We start from the raw sequence: 24,364 nt of genomic DNA, 5'->3' as shown, positions 1-24,364 counted from the left end.
TTATATAATAGAAGGTCAATCTTAAAATCAATGTTTATTCTAATTGTTTACCTGTTAAATGATGATTTTAATCATATTAAGTATACGCAGAAAACTATTTAAAGATCATAGGGCAGAAGAAATCATCCTTATTTTTCAAGTAAAATAATGAATCTATAATATTGAGTCTTTGCAAAATCTATTTTCTAAATACTAATATTTATTTATTTTTTTAGTTTTCTGCGTGTACTTAATATGATTAAAATTATCATTTAACAGGTAAACAATTAGAATAAACATTGATGTTAAGATTGACCTTCTATTATATTTATATTTATTTTACTTTAAAACATAATTTATATTAAATTTATATTTATTTTACTTTAAAACATAAGGCAGACCGCGCATTTCATCGTCTATTCTCATAGTCAAACGGAACCGGAATAAAATATTTCAAACGCTGGCAACCCCTGTTTGCGGCAGGAATTTTCCAGGCAACCCTGTTTTATAGTGTTCAGAAAAAAATAAGCTTTAATTTGATATATAATTCATTAAAAAAACACATGAGTGCAAATTATTAACATTTAGTGACATGTTTAAACCAGGCAACCCTAGACTTGCGGCAGACTGAGAGCTGGCAACCCTTAATTTTCCAATTCCTTATGCGATTATCTTTCAAATGATGTGCGATTCATATAAAAAACGTATGGGTGCAATTTTCTCCAAAAACGAGTTACGAAAAAATGTAATTAAAGGTGATTGCGGCAGGATTCTTCCAGGCAACCCAGGTGTAATCTGTTCTACTAATCATGTATTATTCATTAATATAGGTTTAATTAAGAAAACTCGTTTATGCAGGATTCAACGGCCGGATCTCAGGGTATGACGTGTGAGGGTGAAGTTCTATTTTAATATAAGGAGGAAGTTGACGATCGTAGAATGATTTAGTCTTCGGATGTTTTGACGATTGTGGAATGATTTAGTTTTCTGATTTAGATTTAGAAGTGGCAAATACTTTTCAAAATTTTTTTTCTGATATATCTACTGAAGTAACACGTTCACTGTCATCATCTCCTTCGGAAGCAGAATTAATACTAAAAACCCATGTAAATAGTTGTAGACAAAATTTTGTGTTTAAGAATGTGTCACCAGAAGAAATTGTCAAAACTTTTAAAAGCCTTAATTTAAAGAAAACTGGTGACTTATGGGGCATGTCTGTTAAAGTTTTTAATTCAATTATACTTAATATTGCTCCTTACCTTGCTTTAATTTTTAACAATTGTGTAGAATCCGGTACTTTTCCTGATTTAATGAAATATAGCAAAATAGTGCCGCTTTACAAAAGTGGAGATAGATCTGAGCCTGGAAATTACAGGCCGATTTCTGTTTTGCCATCCTTAAGTAAAGTATTTGAAAAAATAATGTTCAACCAGCTCACAATTTTCTTAAATATTAACAATTGTTTCCATAGTGAGCAATATGGTTTCACCAAAGGCAAGTCCACTACGGATGCGAGTGCTGCACTCCTAAAGCACATTTATGACGCATGGGAGAGGTCACAAAATGCAATTGGAGTGTTTTGTGACTTATCCAAAGCTTTTGATTGCGTAGACCATGTAACTCTGTTATTAAAATTAAAACATTATGGTATACAGGATACTGCCCTTGACCTCATTGCCTCATATTTAAACCAAAGAATCCAGAATGTTAGTATAAATAATGTAAAATCATCTGGATCTCCTCTGAAGATGGGCGTTCCACAAGGATCCATTCTTGGTCCCTTTTTATTTCTTCTTTACATTAACGATCTACCTTTTTATGTGAAGAACCTTTCTGATATTGTACTTTTCGCGGATGATACCTCTTTAATATTTAAGGTTGACAGAAATAAAATAAACTATGACGATGTGAATAGCGCATTATCGCATATTCTTCGTTGGTTTGATGTTAATAATCTAATGTTAAATGCTAAAAAAACTAAATGTATTGAGTTTGCTTTACAAAATGTTAAAAAAAATAATTACAGTCTACTAATTAAAGGAGAAACTCTCAATTCGTCGGAATCAGCTATTTTCTTAGGTGTAACTATAGATTCCAAACTCCAGTGGAACGCTCATCTGGAAGCACTTGCAGATAAACTCAGCTCTGCCGCGTTTGCAATTAAAAAAGTAAGACAAATGACGGACGTTGACACTGCCCGACTAGACTACTATAGCTATTTCCATAGTATTTTATCTTATGAAATGCTGCTATGGGGCAGTGCTTCAGACATAAATTCAATATTTATCCTCCAAAAAAGAGCCGTGAGATATATTTATAAACTAAGAGCGCGAGATTCTCTGCGAGATGTTTTCAAAGATGCAAGTATTCTTACAGTTGCTTCCCAATTTATATACTATAATATTCTCTTTGTCCGACAAAATATACATTGTCATAGTAAACATAGAGACAGTCATACGATAGAAACGAGAAATAAAGATAAGATTGTTACTCCAAGTTTTCGCCTCCAAAAAATTAATAAATCTTTTATGGGTCTGAGCATACGTGTATATAATAAAATTCCACAGTGTATTCTAGATTTGCCACTTCTAAAATTTAAAATATCAGTAAAAAGTAAAGCTTATTACACTGTTCAAGAATACTTAGAGGACAAACATGTATGGAATTAATGTCTATTGAATGTAATGCAGGATAGCTACCAACTAATGTAATAGATTGTACCATTGATTTTGAAAAGAGCAACTGTTGAGTTTCTTGCCGGCTCTTCTCAGCAGAACTGCCTTCCGAACCGGTGGTAGCTTTTTGTTCATATGTTCATTCGACGATTCAAAAGTGCTTATTATAAGTTTATTTGAATAAAGAATATTTTGAATTGAATTTGAATTTGATGTTTTGGAGAAAGAAAGGACGAGTGACGAGTACTATTTGGCATACCTAGAAACAAACGACCTTCTCAGTGATCGCCAATATGGCTTTCGGCGTAATCGGTCTACTGGGGATTTTCTAACGTATGTCACTCATTTCTGGAGTGAGGCCATTGAGAGGTATGGTGAGGCAATGGCCGTTTCTCTTGACATCTCAAAGGCCTTCGACAGGGTTTGGCATGATAGCCTTATAGGAAAGTTACCAGCATATGGCTTGCCCGATGACTTGTGTTCTTGGCTATCCGACTTCTTGAGGGACCGATCAATACGTGTAGTCGTGGATGGCTACTCGTCTGATATAATGGATATAAATGCCGGTGTTCCTCAAGGGTCAGTGCTCTCTGCAACTCTATTCCTGCTCCATATAAATGATTTACTCATTCCTGGAATTCTTGGGTACGCAGATGACAGCACTGTAGTAGAGCGCTACATGGCTAAAGCAACTGCAAGTGGGCCTGAAATACAATCGCATAGGGATTCTATGGTTGAGCGCCTTAATTTGAACCTCAAAGCAGTCTCCGATTGGGGAGATGCTAATTTGGTCAGATTTAATGCCACCCAATGCAGACCCAGGCGTGTCTGTTCACCGCGAAAAAAAGGCCATTCGAATTACCCTCCTCGTTTCGAGATGTATCGGTCCCGTTAAGCGACCACCTTGAACTTCTTGGCATTACTCTTTCATCGACTCTTAACTTTGGATCTTACATTGAGTCCAGAGCTCAGTTGGCTGCTAAGAAACTTGGCGTCCTCTCCAAGGTGAGACAGTACTTTACACCTCAACATCTTCTCACACTGTATAAAGCACAAGTTAGACCATGTATGGAGTACTGCTCTCATTTATGGGATGGTTCTGCCAAGTACCAATTACAGACCTTAGAGTCAGTTGAGAGAGGAGCCAGAAGGTTAATCAATGACCTTTGTTGAAACTCAACTGCAGAGCCTTAGCCACCGGCGTAGGGTTGCATCTCTGAACTTCCAGAAATACAGCTTCACGCCATCCATACACGGTAGAATTTCTTACCGTAAGAACGAAACGCTTTGAGGCTACATTCTTTATCCGCACTGCGAGAGATTGGAACTCTCTGCCGGCATCTGTATTTTCTGTGACATACAATGTGGGAGTTTTCAAAGATGAATGAATGAATGAATGAAATGAAAATTGAATAGGTATCTTCTAGGCAAGCGTGCACCACCGTAGACCGCATCAATGCTCACCAGACTTGATGCGGTCAAACGCAAGCCTATTCCATATAAAAAAAAAAAAAAGTGTCACGAATCTGCTTCGTTATTTCTGCTTGTATTAACCCACAATGAAGCCCACAGGTCCAATAAGAGTCATTTGCGAGCAATCTTCTACAAATATATTAAAATACTTATTAATTAGACATGCAATTTATTCCGCCATGTCAATAACAACGGTCGTTATGCGACCGTTGCTAAGCAACGATTTGCAAAGTTTGTTGTTAGAAAACGTCACCTAAAATGAGCTTGCTTAACGCATCTCTTTTGAAAACTGAAAATAATTTCATAAATATATTTAACTAGCGGACGCGCGCAGCTTCGCTTGCGTATTAAGGGGAGAATTCTAATAAACCACGAAATGTTCAATGAAATATTTTTAAGAGTCTAAATTTCAAATTTTATAAAAATCGGTGGCGATTTAAAGATTTTTCCATACAAACTTTCAACCCCTTATTTGCACCCTTAGGGGGAGAATTCTAGAAAACGATGAAACACGTGTTCAATTAAATACTTTTAAAAATCTAAATTCCAAATTTTATAAAAATCGGTGCCGATTTAAATTTTTTTCCATACAAACTTTCAACCCCTATCTCACCCCTTCAGGGTTAAAATTTTTCAAAATCCCTTCTTAGTGGATGTCCAGATTGCGAAAGTAAACATCTGTCCAAATTTCACGTTTCTACTATCAGCGGTTACGGCTGTGCGTGCGTCTTACCTCAGTCAGTGAGGACAAGTCCTTTTATATATATAGATAAATATTCGTATAGTCAATCGGGCGTAGCCGCGTTCGGGTCCACTAGTCTTTATATAAATAAGCAAAAAAGAAGAACTATGCATGTATGTTTATAGTCTTACCTAGTTTGTGGCGGTTGATGACGATGTCGGGGTCTCGCGAATCGCAGGTTTAGTTCCCGTGCAGGGTCCAATGCGTATTTGTCGTTAGCGTTTTGCCTCCTTCTTCTTAATGCTAAGGAAATAGCAATAATATTTTCAATAAAAAATGAGTATTTTTTTTTATTAATTTCATATAGGAAAGTTTTATCAGAATATAATTATGTATATATTTTTGTGTGTATAAAATTACCACCACCTGTGTGATAAAGTCACCACCAAATCACACCACGACTCAAATTTGGTTAAACTGTGTTCCCCCTAGGTGGCGGGGGAGAGGAAGCACATTGCCCTACATACCCGTCGTATGTAAAGGGATGGGACTATGGAGGCGGATGCTAGAAAGTTTCAACTCTAGGTAACATTTAAAATAACTCAACCGAGTGACAGAGGATACTGAACTCTATATATATTATATTGTAATGATTTTATATAAATAGTTTTTATATTTACGATAATTTGTTATAGAAAAATGTAAATCAACCTCTTTGTTTAATAAAAAGATATATTTGAAAATTTATACATAGAACTAGCGCGAGTTGACAATTTAAAAAAGACGCTTGATGTGATGAAAATTCTGATGCGCACTATTAGATTTGGAGCTGAAGAGGAAAGTGGTCCTCTAGAATAAAATATTGTATTATAATTTAAGATATACATTGTACAAACCTAATGGTATCTAGCCCTGGAAGAAGTATAAGTTCTGTAAAAGTCCTGAGATATAAATTGTACAAGCCTAATGGTATTTAGCCCTGGAAGAAATATAACTTCTGTAAAAGCCTCGAGGTGTTTGATTTCTTTACAATATATTATCACTCACCCGGTGTAAGGTCCCCCGGCTGAGGCGCATCGGGTGACAAGGGGGGATCCCCGCTCCACGACGCACATTTAGCTAACCTGTGCGCCCCTTGTATACCTCCTCCACCTGCCCCAGAAGAGAGTGGGGGGTGCAAGGCGGGAGCAGGAAGAGCGTGCTGCGGGAGCGGGATGCGTGATGTGCTGCCGGTTGATCTCTGCAAATGGGAAAGTTTTATTAACTATTTTTTTTTGATAAAAATACCTAATTATACCTATTTGTTAAAATACATTTATATATACTAGAAAACCAGAACCAATTGACGCGTACAATAGGCGTTGCCATAGCAACGTGTATATCACTTCTTACAAAAGTGCATATTGTCAAACATATATTTTTTATACTTTACTTTAAAAAGTATTAGCATTCTACACTCCTCTATACAAATTAGCAAATTTCACACTCGTCTCCGGACAATTTTCATGAAAAAGGATACAAATATTTTGATTCACGTATAGTATAGGTTAGGTATATATCCATTTTCAATAGAAGTTTATAATTAACTAGCGACCCTCTTGCGGCTTCGCCCGCTTTTACTACTGGATTATTCATATTTAAATTACTATTTTTAGATAGTTAAATGACTATCTTTAAACGGAAGAAATTATAAACAAAAACCTACCTACTAATAACTACTACAAAAAATATGAAACCAAATATATCGCGCTGAAATAATACATTCAGCTCCAATTATCCAATACGTGCAAACGCATCTAAATCTTCGTCTTCGCTATAAGGGCTTCTCTTCGTCGCTATAAGGGCAGGCGGCTTTTTTTTTCGAGCTTGTGGTTAATGCTGAAGAGGGTATTTTGTCCATGATGAAAAGCAAGCATTACGTAGCTGCCTGTGAGGAAAATTTAATAGAATGATCAGCCGGGAATAGAACCCGGGCCGCCCGCGTGGCAGGCGAGCATTCTATCACTGAACCACCGATGCGTGTAAGGCAGGCGGGCGCGGCGAGCGCGCTTATATTGCATGAGTAGCGAGCCGTCTCGCAGCAAGTATTTTTTGATATTGTAACAACTTCTAAAGTACTTATTAAAATGAAAAACAGTAAAAGACAATTTTGATCTACATTAAATGGTCAACGTAACTAATATACTTATTTATATGCTGAGAGTAAGGGATAAGTGAAACTTGAGTAACATACAGCTGATGTGTCAACGGCGTGATGTGTCAACAATTAAATGCGTTTTTCTCTAAAACTATTCGCAATTTCGAAAAAATGCAAATAGCAAATTTTATCTTCGTTTAACGTAGAAAATTAATAAAGTATTTTAAAGGATAAGGATTAATACCATTATGGAAAAATATCTCTCACAATAAAAAATATATTGAAATTATTATTTCTAGACAGAAAAATGATCACTACACGTTATTCTTAAAAGTAACGAATATGCTATCGCGGACTCTTTTGTAGATCTCATTAAGAGGAACAATACTCCAGTACATTTTTTTCATGTAGTACGTACCATTAAAGCAGCGCATGCGCGAAAGTGTCTCAACGGGTAGGACTAAATACACATTTATCGTATTTATGTTAACTTACATAAGAATGTACAAATAATAAACTATATATAAACCTTGCCTGAGAAATATTCGACCTAATCGTGAAAACCGCATCAAAATCCGTTGGGTGGTTTAGAAGAAGAAGAGTTAGAAAGTTCAGACAGACACAAAAAGCGACTTTGTTTTATAAGATATAGGATAGGATAGGATAGGATGTTTACTTGAATTACAGAAAATCTACATACATCTCTCAAACTATGCGAGTCCCCACCGGCACTGTGTTCGCGACGCGCGGACGTGCTTCTGAAAGTACAAAATATAAAGACAAAATATATAGATGGCTCGGAAACATATAAAAAATTAAGGTAAGGGGATTTCAAACCGCCTGTAGTCATGCGTCATCAAGCTACGTCAACATTTAGGGACACGTACGTCTAATCGTAAAATAACATTTTAATATATAAATATTCACTGTTTATGTTTTCTAAAGATAGTCAAACAAAGTCGGCCCGATGATACAATTCTTAAAAAGTGTTTCAACTTTTAATAGAGTAGGTAATGAGGCAAAGAGTAGCGTCGAGTTTCACCACTCAACACACAAAGCGTCCAGAATTCGGCGGAAAAAGAGGAACAGAAATGTCTCAATAGGAACGATGTGGACTTAACACTATGTTCCACAGGGTGCTTTTGCCTACTCCACTATTAGATACATCGTAAAGCTAAAAAAAATAGGTAAAATAAGTAATTTAAATAATCTCAACATAATTTTGCATATTAGAAAGAGAAAATATTAATATATTTTACTTAAACTAAGTTATAGTTAGTTTCTAACTTTTCATTTCATTTCAAACATTTCAGTGTGAATTTGTTTTTATATACATTACCTGTCAGGTATAGCATCTAAGCGGGTCCTCTCAACCGCTGGACTTTGGCTTTTTTCTCCACTCCTCGTGGAAGACCTGCTGGGGACACAATTACAGATTGAAAAACAAAGAACATAGATACATTAGGTACATCGAAACGATTAGTCTACTATATTATAGCATTCCTCTATTATGTACTATAAAACACGAAAAAATGTTCCGGGGTTTAAAATATCAACCAGAACTCTTCAGCATTATAATAAAATAAGTCTGTGTGTGTGTGTTTGAGCACATACCGTTTATCTCTCTGGTGTTCAGTGGCGTCGTAGTAGACGGAGGCCTCCTCGTGGTTGAGTCTTACCTCACCACCACTGACCACCGAGTGGATTTTTACTAGAAATAAAATAAATATATAATAATTGAAGCTGCCGTCGCTGAAACGCGACGGAAATATTGTCATCGCTCTGGTAACGTGGCTAAGCGCGGCGTTGAGTTCCGCCACTCAACATGCAACGCATAGAGAATGCGGCGGAAAGTTTGGAATGTCTTTACAATAGGTTCTCAGGTATAAAACTGCCTCCCTCTGCCTAAACCGGTTTGTGCGGGATACAATGTTAGTGCATATAAAAAAGGAAAAATAAAACAATAATATTAGAAATAGCATTAAAACTACCTATAATGCTAACCAAACATGCACACTCATCAAGTTATACACATAGTATATTCGTTAATCCTAGACACATAAGCTGAGACAAAATGACTCACTCAAAACATTTTCATATCTTTCTTTGAAACCATTTGTTGTTAACTAAGTACACCACCACAGGTCCCCAAAGGTGGACTTATGTCACAGATAAGCATTAAAGCAAGATAAGCTCTGGTGTCGAGGCAAACAGCGGTGTTGACTTCCCCCACTTAACGCGCAATGCCTCCAGATAATAGTAGCGTAAGCGTCAAATTGACCCCGACGTTATTTTATTGGGTGTATCTAGGAACGTTATGTATCTAGGGTTAAGTCGAATATTTACATTAATATTCAAGTGAAGAATTGGATAAAGAATCTCTCAATAAAAGTAAGTGATTACTAGCGACTCAACCTCGGCTTCGCTCGCTTAAACTTATTTTTATGTTATAGTCAAATTAAACAAAATGTTTATACACGTTGTATTGATGTTTAATGTATAAGCTATATTAACTGTAAAGCTTCATCTAAATCAATTCAGTGGTTCTTGCGTGAAAGTGGAACAAAATTTTTTACATTTACATATGATATTCGTTAACATGTTACCTGTATTTCCAGCATGGAGGGGCGAAGCACTATCTGGGGGCCGTACTCGTATTTCCAGGCGGCTGGAAACAGTGGCCTCAGCGGGGGGCTTCGGTGGCGGCTCAGACGACGTCGTAGAACGGGATATACTCTAAAAGTTTATTTCATCTTTATATTATATGTATTTATACAGAAATAGCTTCGAGCTGTAACCCGCATATAGCAGGGTAGGCCGGGGGAACATAGTGAAAACACACTCCGTTACTCACTTTATATAAAAAATAATATGTTATGAAAATTTTAATGAAATATTTTTTTCTATTTTTGTATAGCATGTATATTTTTTATTATTTTAATACAAATACATTTTAAAAAATCGGTTTCGATCACATGTTTTGTATTACAAATAAATTTGTTTATATAAACAGTTTAACTGTTTTAACTGTTATAATAACTAGTAGGGTCTACACCGATCATGTACGACTATGTTATGTATATAGCAATGGTTACACTTTCACGTTTTTATTGTTACTAACGTAGGTACAACTTTTATATATAATTAAATTTTAATACTAAAGGTATGTTAGGACCTTAGAACAATCAAAGAAGAAAGAAAACAAAAAGTGAAAGAATACACTTTTATTTCTTGTAAATATGTACATTTCTTTATATAACTTATTGATTACTGAAGAGATCTGTAGGGGCGAAGTCCTAAGGCGTCGGGCCTTCGCTGTCATCTCGGTACTTGAGAAAAATCATAATTTAAAGTAACTTTGTTACTATTACTATACTATAGTATTAGTATTTTTAATAATAAATCGATATATTAGTATCGTCTTTTGATTTTCATTAGTATTATATTATGTTTTTTTTTATTACGTTGTGTTCTTTTTAAGTGACTATTTTAAATGATCTAGCGTAAGTATATAGTATATTTACTATTTAATTTTAATTTTAAATTATTAAGGAAGAAAAAATGTTTCACATTTTTAAAAATATATACCTATTGGGATCTTCACACATTTCTAGTCATAGAAGTGAGCAGAAAAAATCGAATGATACGTTGTTTACCATTTTTAATGTATTTAGAGTCATAGAGACACAGTGTCTGACTGTAAACTCGATTCTAGGTTCGATCTCCACTTTGGACAATGAAAAATGAATATTTAATTTTTTAAATTTGCTTTGGTACTCAAAGTGTGGCGTTGAATTTCGCCACTCAAGCTCTGTCTCTCTCATTCACACACCAACACTCACAGGCAGGCTGAAGGCACGCCGAGGGGCGGGTGGGGCGTTGTCACGCGGAGGCCGCAGTTAACTCTCTCTCTTTCTCTTACACAAACCAACACCCACGGGCAGGTTGGAGACGCGCTGGGGGCCGGACGGGGCGGGATCTGCAGCTAGCTTTCTCTCTCTCTCTCTCTCTCTCTCTCTCACACACACATAAACCAACACTCACGGGAAGGCTGGAGGCGCGCCGTGGGCCAGGCGGGACGGGGTGGCGCGGAGGCCGCAGCTAGCTCTCTCTCTCACACAAACCAACACTCACGGGCAGGCTGGAGGCGCGGCGGGGGCCGGGCGGGGTGGAGTCGCGCGCTGCCACGCCACGCATCACGTCCAGTCGGTAGCGTAGCGCACCGCCGCCGCCGTCATCGAAGGACGCCTGCTGCAGCAGCGGCGGACGCAGCTCGCGCACTCTGCTTCCTGTATGATATTATATTTTATATAATACGGAATAGCTAGGACAGTAGATTATCTAGGTTCATTCAAGTTATCTCGAATTTCAATTCAAATCCTACAAAACATAGTAACAAAACCTTATTTGAACAAATACATTTAACAACTATTTCTATAGAAAATAACTTAAAAAAAAATATAACTTAACTTGGCTTCACGCTCCGCCTAGCAAAGTAATCAGGTATAACGGAGCACCAAAAGTTACGGCCTCAGCATACCTCTTTAGCCTCGTCCACTGTCATCAACCTATATGCTCACCATGGGGTCCTCATGCTTTTTACTTAACCTTCCTCCAGTATCTTTGAAACTGTGTTTTCGAAGATCAGCCAGTCTTCCCCTACCTCTTACCGCTCATTTTTCGTACATAAATCTTTTTTGCCATTCTTACATCACCGATTCATTCGACGAGCTCAAATCAACAGAGCACGTTCTTCTTCATTTTCACTATGACTACCTCACTAGTACCTACCATTCTGTGTGTCTTCATTGCGGATTCAAACAGCTAAACTGACTCCGCATATCCTACGAAGAGATCGCATCTCCACAGCATCCATCTTTCTTTCACTCTTTTTTTGTAACACCCAGGTGCAAAACGTCCGTACAACTACCAACACTGCATAGTGTACGGTCAAACGTGCAGCTGTGCTGACGTTTCGCTCCATCGTCCATCTTCCGTTCCAGACATGGCATGTTGAGGGACGCTCTATCAGTGCGCTCTCGCGAGGTGCACGTGGCGGATGGACCATTGCAGCCTTTAAAAGGGCTGGCAGGGATCGCTGCATGCAAGCCTTCCATCGTTAACTCCCAAAATATAAAAAATCTTACCTATAGCAGGTAACGTCCAACATCTAGGCAGAGCCGGTTGTAGGCGAGGAAACGCATCTATACCGACATTGTGGAGGCAACATTTAGTAGGTTTGATGGGTTTAACCTCTGTTGTCTCTAACGCTATTGCCTCTTTCACCTCTATTATCTCTTGGTCTGTTTGTTCTGTTTGTTTGTCAGTCTTTTCTTGTTTGTCTGCCTGTTTGGGGAGAATAAGTGTATTTATTAACTAGCAACTCAAACGCAGCTTTGCCCGCCGAACTGTACAATTTGTTTACTTAAATTGTGATCTATGTATAAGCTATATTTATTCATCTAAATCCGTTCACTACTTTTTGAGTGAAAATGAAACAAACATCCAACCTTACAAATTTCCACATTTAGAATATTAGTAAGAAGTAGGACAGTAGGATTAAATTTTAAATTCTTTCATTATTATTTTTTATGATAACTTCTTGAATCTAAACAATAAAGAATAAAGTATCTTGTTAAATTACTTAAAATATCTATAAGATTTAAAAAATACTACAATAATTATAAATGTACATAACGTCATGATCATGGCGCAGCGGCACAAGTGTGTGACTGTAACGCGACGGTTGTGGGTTCGATCCCCACTCGACGAAATGAAATATTTATCTACATTTACATTTTCATTTCTTCACTCTTTTATCAAGGCAAGAGAAAGGAGTGTCTTAACACTAGGTTCCCTCTTCCTCCTGCGGTGTGCGGAATACATGAAGCGTGAAGCTGAATTGATTTTTATTTTTATAACATAACAACCCATAGTCATAACGTAAGTAATTATTGATTTCCGTCCGTACGCGAAGATTGTAATTTCCTAGATCACTTAAGAAACAATGTCACCCCGTTACCTCTGCACTGGTGACGTTGGCGCACGCTCGCTGCGTGTGCGTGTGCGTGACCGGCAGCTGCGTGCGCGCCGCGTGCGAGCAGCTAGACAGAGCGGACGCGCGCGCCGCGCGGTGCTCGGGAGACTTTAGAACAAAATTACATTAAAAATATATTTTTTAAATTTACATATATTTTTATAGATAAGTAAATACATATACAATTAAACAAAATGTATACTGTATACAATTAAAAAAAAATACATTTAGGCATGTAAATATTTTCATCTTAATCAGGTCAGTAGTTATTGCAGCTCAATAGGTACTCGAGTAATTTTAAAATAAAAATAAGACATTATTTTTTTTCAAGAACCATTTTAATTTATAAAATAATTGTAATCGACGGCCCCTACTTATTTTTATATAGACCATAAAATATCATGTCAAAAGAGAAGAACGTTTACAAGAGAACGGAGTAAAAGTTATCTCCACTAATAATCTGTTCCAAAATCTGTGCCGGTTCATCTCCATACAACTCCAAAAATTGCTTTGAAGCATCGACTGCTGCTATTTCTGAAGCGGTGTGAGCATTCTTGGTACCCATTTTGCACTGTCATACCCAGATGGTCATGTAGGATCCGCAGAATGGAGATATCTCCAACCAATGCTGATAACGGTTTTTTCTTCAAACGGGCGTCCTCCAGTACAAGTTTTTCCACTTTTTCGATGAGGTCTGATGTGGTGGTCTCAACTGGCCGTCCAGAGCGTTGGTCGTCTTCCATCCACTCTCGACCATGATTAAAAAGGCTACGCCACTTATAAATCATGGATTTAATCCTCCTCATAAACGGCTTCCATTTCATTTAAAATGGTTTGGCCATTCTTTCCTTGCTTGGTAAGGAATTTTATCACGGCACTGTGTACAATTTTCTCCATAGTTTCAGTTTTCTTCCGGATTGACTTATTTAGCAGGAGAGTGTTCGTAAACGAATGACGCAACAGGGCTCATCATATATAAACTCTATTTATATATGATGAAGTCCCCAAGTAGTATGACATTAAGCGGGCGCCCCTATCACCACTCCATCCCCTCCATTCCACGAACTTTTGGACCTCCCCTCGTAACACTAGCTGAAAAAAAATCAGACAGTATGGATAAATCACCTGTAATTGTTCCTGTTTCCACTCATTATCTGTAGTTTCTTCTGAGTCGTCGAACTGGGACTTCCATAACGAAACCAGCGTGAGAGCTCCACCTTTGGTTACCTGGTGGGGGACAATAAAACTTTTTTATAAAATGAGAAAACACGAAAACAAAAAAATACAGTAATAATCACAAAAATCAAAGAAATTATATGACAATAAGATAATCAATAGAGTATAGAAGATTTTTTTTGTTTCACGCTGTATTACATAGGTATAGCATAGAGGTTAGGGTAGAAGAGACATTCTTTCCTTCACTTTCCACCCAAAATCCAAATATTGTCTATTGAGTAGCGGAACTAAGCGCCGCGCTATGTCGAACAGAGTGGAGAAATTAAAATAATTCATTTCAATAGGGGGCAATTCTAATTAAGTATTTTTCTTTTCAATTTAAAATTATTAACATAACATTTTAAAATTGTTAATAAAACTATACCTGTTGTAAAGCTGAAACATTTTCATCATCCATTACTGCAAATTGAGTGTAACTTTGATCTGCACGAGCGCGACCTGCGCGACGACCTGAAAGAGAAAAATAAAAATATCATTGGAAAGTGTAGTGTGTATGGTTATGAACTCATCCTTCATACATCCGTTAATTCCAGGAGTCGTGGTCACTCTAAAGATAGCTGTAGATGGCTGTGCTGTGCGCAAACGTTCAGAAAACCCAACTTCAAGGCGGCCACGACTCGTCGACCGTAACAAGCAGTGTTTGATCATGACTTACCTCTTTTAAAGTGTGTGTCAGAATGTACGCTGTCAACATCAGCTACTATCCTGGGACTACTTGCTTCGCCTAAAAAAATTAAAAATATATTAAAATACATAGAAAGATTTGGTGTAAATGAAACGGTCGTGACGCAGTCTGATTGTAAACTGTAAATATGTAGTGTAATATGAAGCTAAAAATAATAAAATAATTTCAATGTTTTTTTCTTTTAGTTCCTTTACTAATAGAAAAAACAGTATTCAACTGAAGTAATTAACATAACATGTGAGTTTATTACTTGAAATTATAAATAATAAGCTGCATGTTATATTGCTACAAATGTTAGGTGCACTGACCGGTGAGCGAGGGCGTGGCTGGCGCGAGCTCCTGTACGCACGTGGGCGGCGCTGTCACCACGCGCAGGCGCAGCAGTGTGGGGCCGCCCGCTACACAATATATTATAATTCATTGTAAAAGAAACTAAAAAATAAGCTTAGAAGTCCAGGGACAGTACTGTGTCAATGACGTGACAGTACCATATCAATTATTTTAATTATTTCTTTTAATTTCTCATAGTCATGGGCACATCCAAAGATTTTTATGTTATGGATATATATAAAGCTAAAGCTTTGATGAGAGATATTTTGTTTTGTTTTGTTAGCACAAGACTAATCTGCACCCTCTATCGCTACGCCGATGCTTATAGTTTAGCAATCCTCATTTCTAATACTTTATTATAGTTCACAGCGACAAATTTTCCAACCAACTTCAGTACCATCTATCAAGTCCAATGATATTGTGTAGGAAATTCATTTAAACATTACAAAATTTCATGCAAATTAGTTATTTCGCTTAGCTGTATGGTGACAAAAACACGTACACAAGAATTATATATGTGTGAAATATCCCTTAGCAATACATCTTTACTGAAATTTTAAATAAAGAGAAGCAACGTTTACGTTAAAAAAATTACCAGGTTGCGGTGCGCGCGGCTTACATGGCGGAACACTCTGTCGTTCAGGTCGCGACGCCGCCGTTCCCGTTACAGCTGAATTGGTCGTAGGTTCCTGAGAAATACATAACAAAATATTTATATGAAAAGTTTATTTAGTTGAACGTGGTAGTCTCAGGAACTATTGGTTTCAATTGACTCTAAGCTACCATCAACAAGATTCTTCGCCGTAATTCTACGAATTGCGTCAAAGTCTCTATGAGAGATAGCGATGTTGTAGTTTATATTATATCAGCCGTAGAAGATACATTTGCTCGACGAATGGAACTGCCAATTGCGTCTTCTTCTGCGTCGGTGTAGAACGTGCAATCATTGGTATGGCTGGTGATTGCAACGACGACATGTGATAGCTGTCATGCGTGAAGTATAGGGTGATAGTCTACCGAGATGGATGACCCAGTGTGCCTTGATAACCTCCGGATCTATTGGTTTGAGTTTTAAAAAAAAAATACTAAGCGGACGAAGTTACAGGTAAAAGCTAGTATATATTTACCTTGGCATGTCTGTCGGGAGAGGGCGCTGGTGTGATGCGAGGTTCAACTTCCTTTTCCGGTGTGGGTTTGTCTGTAGTCGACTGTAAATAAAACGTACGGTAGACGGAGGGGTTGGTTATGTTAATACACTTCGTTTTCCGTCGAATTGTCGTAACATTGCGTGTTGAGTGAAGGAACTCAACGTCGCGCTTTGCCTAGATCCCAAAGCGAGGAAACTAAAAAATATATTAAATTCATTAGTTAAATTAATAGGAATCGAACCCTACCATCGTTTTAAGTCATATGCTTGAGCCCGTGCATCAGGACGACCTCGACGTTGACGTATAGATAGATTAATTAGAAGATATACTATATGTATTTTAAGAAATCACCCCACTCGACAAAAAGAAATATTTATTTAAATTTATATTTTCATATAGGCGCGGTAAGGTGGCTACGTGTCGGTGGTGAGTGTGTACTCACATATCCGTTGAGATGCGGGTGCGGCGCAGGCGCGGGCGCGTGGCGCGGCGAAGCGGGCGCGGGCCGCACGCGCTCGCGTTCGCGCGGCTGCGTGTCGGTGGCCACCGCCGTCGTCGCCTCCGTCTCCGGTCGACGACGACTCTGTATGATGTAATTATTTGTTATTTATTTGTAGTCGTTGTTGGCAAAGAGAATTCGCCTCGTCCAAGTTCATCAACTTCGTTGGCGTGGCATGACGTTCGGGGTATCCTCGTACTTTACATGACCTTCCTTCAGTATCATCGACACTGTGTTCTTTAAGGTCAGTCGAGGTCACCTCCTGCCTCTCTTAGCACACATTTTTGTAGTTTATTACATTTTTTGTGTTTGCTTCGACATATTGATATTAAAGAACGCAATGTCTTAGTCTTGAACTGGCCTGTATTTTCGTAACTAAATCTGATACCATAAATTATACATGATCACCTTATCAGGTTGATGGTCAGGTGATGGCTGGTGGTCAGCCGCCGGTGCCAACGCTGGCCGACGAGTTGCGGGTGCCGACTGTAAATTAAAACAAATAAGAGTGTAAAATATGCTAAAATGGTAACTTTTATGAGTTTTTGGAAAAGAAATATATAGGAAGAAGGTTTCTAGAAATTTTTAATTTTAAGCAATTTGCGTGATAGACAAAAATATATTTCGTGATTTATTACTTTATTTAAAATTTTGATGTATATTTAAATTTTGTATAAATATATCTCTCGTAACTGCCTATCTCCATTAATATTACTCCTGATCAATATATCTCAAAGGCACCTTCCCCCCTTTTAATCGTAAGCGTGATGATATTATATTATATATATACACAACTAATACAGCTAACAATACAATTTGCAGTGTAAACAGGGGGAATAACATTACATCAGGTCACTATTAAAGAAAAAGATAAGTTAGTATTTAAAATTATTATAAATATTTAGAAATCAAAGTCAAAGGTTACTTTGACAAGGCCGGCACAACTGAATTTACTCACATCTTTCTCCCAATCATAAGGATCAGCGTCTCTAATCCCGCGTCGCTTACAGCAGCGCTCGAGCAAGGCCGCGAGCATCGCATAGTCGGGCGCATCCGCGTATTCCAACGCCTGAACGTGCTCAAGGAACTGACGCAGCTCTGATGGTAGGTGCTTGAGGAGGAGACGGTGGTCGTATTTCTCCTTCATCAGGCCCACCTGATTGAGGAGATAATATAGATAAATCATTGTGTACAGTGGGTTGGGTAACGGAACCCAACGCCGCACGAAAAAAAAACAATATAAAATAAAGCATTTAATCTCCAACAAAAAATGACCAATAGCACTTTTACCACTACACTATAATTAAAATACCAGAAAGAAGTGATACCTTTATAAGAGTAGCATTCTTTAGATTTTTATTTGATTACGATACTGACGGTGATTTTTAATAATCACATATGGACGAAGCAATAATTTGCCTAACAAAAAATTAACAATTTTCTCATTGGTAGTTTTTAGAAAATAATTTGGATGACATTCTGATTGAAATTCTATTGGACCTCCATGGACGAATTATATATTTATTTATTTATTTAATACTTTATTACACCATAATTGATATTCATTAATTAAAACACAACATATATGTTATATGTTTTTATATATATATTATACTAGCGGACATTTATGAAATTATTTTCAAGTTAGAGGGTGAATTCTAATAAATTATGAAACACATATTCAATGAAATATTTTTAAGTCTAATTTAAAATTTTATAAAAATCGGTGGCAATTTAAAGATTTTTTCCATACAAACTTTCATCCCCCATTTCACCCCTTCAGGGTTAAAATTTTTCAAAATCCCTTCCTAGTCCAAATCTTACATCTGACCAAATTTCACGTTTGTATCATCAGCGGTTACGGCTGTGAGTGTGTCTAATTTCAGTCAGTGGGAACATGTCCTTTTATATATAATGGACTTTTGAAATCGTTATACAGGCAGAAATGGGCCAGTTTTGTGACCTACTGGGCCCCCAGACTTAACACTACAATAATCATCTCGAGTCCGAACGATCCGAATGCATTGTTCACAAAGCATTAAGGTGATGAAGAATGAAATAAAACTCAAATAACTGGTATGTGTATTAAAAACGGTGGTGGATATTTTGAAAATGTTTTACATTAAAATGTTGCTGCTGCTTTCATTCTTAGTTTATCAATAAAATTTGTTTTTGTTAAGAAATATATCTTTATCACATTTTGTTGAAATTATTAGCGAGAATAACTTTTGTTTGATATTAACTGAAGAATAAATTTTATGGGACAGAAAGAATTGTGCAACAAAGTAATAGAAGTGGAAGAGGCTTACAGAAAGAGCGATTTAGTCTAGAAGGTACAGACTCACCGAAATCCCTATTACCTGAAATATTATGATAACAACTTATTTCAATCAATACATCAATAAAATGCTTCAGGTCTTAAATATTCCTTTCATTAATTTACTCCACTAAAAATCAATATTATTATCCGTCAGTTAAATAGATCGACAAAAGTTTGGTACGGCTTGGGCGTTGCCGCTAACAACGCGCAGCGAGCACACTAGGCTAAAGACGATGGCAGCGTGAAATTTGGACTCTACGTGAAATTTGGACTATACTAATAATAACAGAATTGGTTCTGTTACTATTACGAGTACGAGTTCTGTTACTACTACGAGTCACGAAAATACAAAAACACATAATAACTACTCAGCTTTGATGAAATATCTCTCTGCCTTCCCTACTGTGTGCGGGATACAGCATGAAACTGACTTTTGAATTAATGATTTTGTTATTAAAGTCAACGACAATGATCTGTCGACAAATAGAAAAAATATACAAATAAAAAAAAATATAAAATATATACAATAAGCCTGGAAAAGAAGGTGCAAGAATTCCGTCACAATAAAGGTGAAACTACTTCTATTGAGCAGACTGACATAGCAATTTATTCTGACATTATGTCTAATAATTTACACTTTGTTGACATTTCTCAACATTTAAATTAATTTCTCAGACAACAGAACTAGCAACCTCTAGCTCTAATTTATTATTAAATACTCCATTAATCCAGCTAGCTTTACAATTAAATAACAATAATAACGCACACTGCACATCATCACAATATCCATGCAAAAATAATAATAAAAATGTTAAGACTATCAGATTAGTTCATCAGAACATCCGTTGCTTGACGGGGGGCAAGCAGCTAGAGCTGGAATTATTCATGAACTCGGAGGAAATTAGTATTATGTGTATTACTGAACATTGGTTAAAGGTGAACCAGCTCATGTTTAATTTCAGAAACCACCGGGTAGGAAGCTCATTCTGCAGAATCAACACAATACACGGGGAGTCGCTTATTATATTAAACAAGAACCTTAAGTTCAAGGAACAGAAAGATATTGTGTCCCTTTCTGTAGAATGTTCTATCGAATTTGCGTGTGTTCAACTAGAGCAATTCATTGTTATATGTGTATACAGACCTCCCTCCGCCAATTTAAAATTATTTTTAGAAGTAATGAATGAGGCCTTAAGCAAACTTACCAAGTCGGGTAAGCCTTTGTTAGTGTGTGGGGACTTTAATGTTAATATTTTGGAAAGTTTAAGTCCCACTATCAATTTATTAAGTCTTTTTAAGTCACACAATTTACTTAATTTATTTATGGAGCCAACCAGAATAACTCCTACGACTAGTACTTGTATAGATAACATATTTACTGACATTATTAGATGCTACAAAAGCATTGTTAATAAATTGGATTCTGACCACTCTGGTCAGCTACTAGAATTCTATAGTAAGAAAAAACAGGTGGCTAAGAAAAAAATTGCTTTTGTACCTGTTACAGTTAGTCGTTTGGAACGTATGAGAGTTAGTTTACTAACTAATTTACTGGTTTTAGATATAACTTTACCTACCAATTCTTTGTACAATTCTTTTTTTTACTCTTTTATTAATAAATTTCATTCAATATTTACTCAGAAAGAGATTACAATTACTGATAGTCCTATCTTTGGTGACTGGGCCACAGCAGGTATTTATAAGAGTAGGGAGACGCTGTATATGTTAAATTATGAAAAACAGTTTAATGGTGGTGAAGAGTTTAAAGAGTACTTAAAATCTTACTCTAAAATTTTCAAAAGTGTTTGCAAAATTGCAAAATCTTTATTTATTAAAACAAAAATGAGAAATAGTAAAAATAAAATTGAAGCCACTTGGAAGGTTGTTAATGCCGAGACTGGGAGAACTAGGTTTAGTATTGACGGTCATATTGTTGATTCCGATTTGGAAGTGGCCATTGCATTTGAAAAGTTTTTCTCTACTTTCCCAGTCAGTCTAACAAACGATTTAGGTTCTTCCACCCCTATTGCAGATTCGTTAATTAAAGACAATGTTCCCGAATTTTATAATGGTTTCGTTTTCCGTCATGTAAATTATTCAGACATTAGTGTAGCTCTAAATCAATTAGTATGAAAAAGACAGCCGACTTGTGGGGTGTTTCAGTTAATATCATAAATTCTTTAATTGATATTTTGATTCCTGATTTGGTTACAATTTTTAAAAGATGTATTGATTGTGGAATGTTTCCTGAATATAGTAAAATAACTCCATTGTTTAAATCAGGTAGTACGCAAGACACCACAAATTTCAGACCGATTTCAGTACTACCTACGTTTAGTAAAATTTTTGAAAAGCTGATACTCAGTCAGCTTCTTACTTATTTTAATAAAAATAAATTACTGCACACAGGTCAATTTGGTTTCACTCGTGGAAGGTCAACATCTGATGCTGGGGTCAAATTATTAGAGAGTGTATTCGCGGCTTGGGAGGAGTCATGTGATGCCTTTGGGGTGTTTTGTGACTTATCCAAAGCATTTGATTGTGTGCAGCATAAAACTCTTATCAGGAAGCTACACCACTATGGTATAAGAGGCATTGCTTTGGATCTTCTCACTTCTTATTTAAGTGATAGGATTCAAATGGTAAATGTCAACGGGAAACTATCACACGGGTCACCTGTAGCATTGGGGGTGCCTCAAGGCTCTATTCTGGGTCCGTTTTTGTTCCTTTTGTACATTAATAACTTACCTCACCTTATGAGAGATATCTGTGAAATGGTGTTGTTTGCAGATGATACATCTTTAGTTTTTAAGGTTAATAGACGGCAATTGGAAATTGACGATGTAAACAATGCTCTTTCTAGGATATTACACTGGTTTAGTGCCAACAACTTGCTTTTAAATAGTAGTAAAACTAAATGTATCAGGTTCTTTACTAAGAATGTGCAACAAGTAGAAACCAGGGTTTTGATGAACAATGAGGAACTTAAACTAGTTAATGAAACTGTTTTCCTAGGTATAACATTAGATGCTAAGTAACAATGGGGTCCGCATATAGAAACTTTATCTGGTAGACTTAGTTCGGCAGCGTATGCTGTTCGTAAGATTCGTCAACTGACCGATGTTGACACCGCGCGTTTACTTCAGCTATTTTCATAGCATTATGTCTTACGGCCTATTACTTTGGGGCAGTGCCGCTGACATAGATACCATTTTTGTGCTCCAAAAACGGGCTGTCCGAGCAGTCTATAAAATGGGTCCACGGGAGTCACTAAGGAATAAATTCAAAGACTTTAACATCCTCACATTACACTCCCAATATATTTACGACAACTTAGTATATGTGCATAAAAATATTAATAAATTAAATAAAAACAGTGACCTCCATCAACATAATTTAAGAAATAAAAATAAGCTTGCTGTGCCCTTCTCTAGGCTCCATAAAGTGTCTCACTCATTCGTAGGTCAAAGTATACACTTTTATAACAAACTTCCAAACGACGTGGTTAATTTATCACTGAACAAATTTAAAAAAGTGGTAAAGCACAGGCTCTGCCAAAAAGCATATTACTCTGTTAAAGATTATGTTCGCGATAAAGATGTTTGGAAATGGAGCAACTCATTTCCAAACATCTTCTTTTTATTTCTAAGTTACAACAAATATTGGCAGTTAAAAAGAGTGGCCATGAGTTTCTTTGCCTGTATCTTCTCATGAGCTCAACCATTTGAACGGGCTTTTTTCAAGTCAAAATTGCACATTTTTTTTGGTTATTTTGTTTTGAATTTTTTTCTACTTTTATGAGATGTCCAAGTAAATGTTAAGCATTTTTATGGAATAAAGATATTTTGACGTTGACTTTGACTTTGAAACTGAGGCAAATGTTCGGTGTTGTAATGCCAATTGCATTACAACACCGAACATTTGAAGAACAAGAAATAAAACAAGAAATGTCTTGTTGAGGACACTGTGCTCAAAGACGACTAGCCTCACATGTCTTTACATGGAGCCGAGGGCATTGACAGAGCAGCTGTTTTGCACGTTCGCAATAACTAAGATACCCATGTATCTATATAATTCGCTGGTTTGCGAGGTAAGGTATCGACAGATAGAATCGAACTCTAACCTACCTGTTCTTTATCCTTGATCTTCCTCCACGGCAGTTGTCCGTTCACAAATTCAACTAACATGTAAAAGAGTGACCAGAGATCATCGTGTCTTCCCATTTCCTTGTTTTTGTGAGCGTTGATCGATGCGTAGCGTACTGTGCCTGCAAATAGTAATAGTAGTATTCAGCTGACTAGACCTTAATGACGTTTTATTGTATATATCAATTTGTTTGAATTGAATGGCGAAGTCTAAAATTACCTTTACTGTGACTAATCCAAAATAATAAATTTTGTCATCTTAACTTTTTTAGCGTGTCTTAAAACTAGGATCCCTCTGCCTACCCTGCTGGGTGCGGGATACAGCGTGAATATGATTTATTTATTTTGTATTTTACCTTAAATTTTTCAAACAATAACAGATTTCTAATCTTATAAAAAATGCCAAAGATAAAAATTTAAAACCAAAATACCAACAACAAAGTATTTAATAATTTAATTTGGGATATTAAATATTAAAAAAAAACATTTATAATCCCAAAGTTTACTAAATTCCAAATATCATTATTACCTCTGAAGCCGGCGGCGGCCCGCGGCGGGCGGACCTGCCCGTTGCTGGTGGTGTACTGGCGCGCCAGCCCGAAGTCCAGCATGTACACGCGGCGGCAGTTCGACGGATGTCTGCCTATGCTAAAATTACTCTGCAAGTAATTAAAAACTATATTTAAAAAAGTTTAATAAGCCGCTTCACGATTTTTATCACGTTTGTAGCAAGATATGTACAGGGATTCTAGTGTTAGAATTCTCCGTCCCCCATGCACCATACAATTTTCGAGACAATCGAAAACTTTTTCGGCTTGATGCCATTCCATTCTGTGCCATTGCATGCCTGCCATTCTGTGTATCTCTTCATTGCGGATTCGATCAGCTAAACTGGCTTCGCATATCCTACGGAGAGATCGCATCTCACGGCATTCATCTTTCTTTCATTCTTCTTCTGTAACACACACGTCTCGCTGCCGTATAAGTCTTGGTACCAAAACTACATTGGGAACGGCCA

The 24,364-nt window shown here is 36.8% G+C and overlaps 1 protein-coding gene across 5 annotated transcripts in view; it reads right to left on the bottom strand.

Annotated features, from left to right (window-relative positions):
* Nucleotides 1-24,364, bottom strand: part of Asator (tau-tubulin kinase asator) — a 75,789-nt gene that overhangs the window by 8,739 nt on the left and 42,686 nt on the right. For 3 of the 5 annotated variants that reach the window (XM_085203996.1, XM_085203999.1, XM_085204001.1), the window contains 20 exons: nt 23,876-24,005; nt 23,329-23,468; nt 17,840-18,037; nt 17,290-17,367; nt 16,825-16,965; nt 16,362-16,442; nt 15,830-15,923; nt 15,213-15,302; nt 14,875-14,943; nt 14,584-14,669; nt 14,109-14,210; nt 12,969-13,091; nt 12,094-12,292; nt 11,081-11,235; nt 9,553-9,682; nt 8,561-8,657; nt 8,286-8,363; nt 7,647-7,704; nt 5,857-6,049; nt 5,001-5,112 (listed from right to left, as the gene is read on the bottom strand). In XM_085203996.1, the coding sequence (XP_085060122.1) occupies nt 5,001-5,112; nt 5,857-6,049; nt 7,647-7,704; nt 8,286-8,363; nt 8,561-8,657; nt 9,553-9,682; nt 11,081-11,235; nt 12,094-12,292; nt 12,969-13,091; nt 14,109-14,210; nt 14,584-14,669; nt 14,875-14,943; nt 15,213-15,302; nt 15,830-15,923; nt 16,362-16,442; nt 16,825-16,965; nt 17,290-17,367; nt 17,840-18,037; nt 23,329-23,468; nt 23,876-24,005 (2,354 nt within the window). The remainder of the gene's footprint in view (nt 1-5,000; nt 5,113-5,856; nt 6,050-7,646; nt 7,705-8,285; nt 8,364-8,560; nt 8,658-9,552; nt 9,683-11,080; nt 11,236-12,093; nt 12,293-12,968; nt 13,092-14,108; nt 14,211-14,583; nt 14,670-14,874; nt 14,944-15,212; nt 15,303-15,829; nt 15,924-16,361; nt 16,443-16,824; nt 16,966-17,289; nt 17,368-17,839; nt 18,038-23,328; nt 23,469-23,875; nt 24,006-24,364) is intronic. The other 2 variants (XM_085203997.1, XM_085204000.1) reach the window with 1 other exon arrangement.

The sequence above is a fragment of the Heliconius melpomene genome, chromosome 20 (genome assembly GCF_056956725.1).
Source record: "Heliconius melpomene rosina isolate 202511_hmr_F chromosome 20, ASM5695672v1, whole genome shotgun sequence".
NCBI classification, from domain to species: Eukaryota; Metazoa; Arthropoda; class Insecta; order Lepidoptera; family Nymphalidae; genus Heliconius; species Heliconius melpomene.
This window is presented reverse-complemented; position numbering and strand designations above follow the sequence as displayed.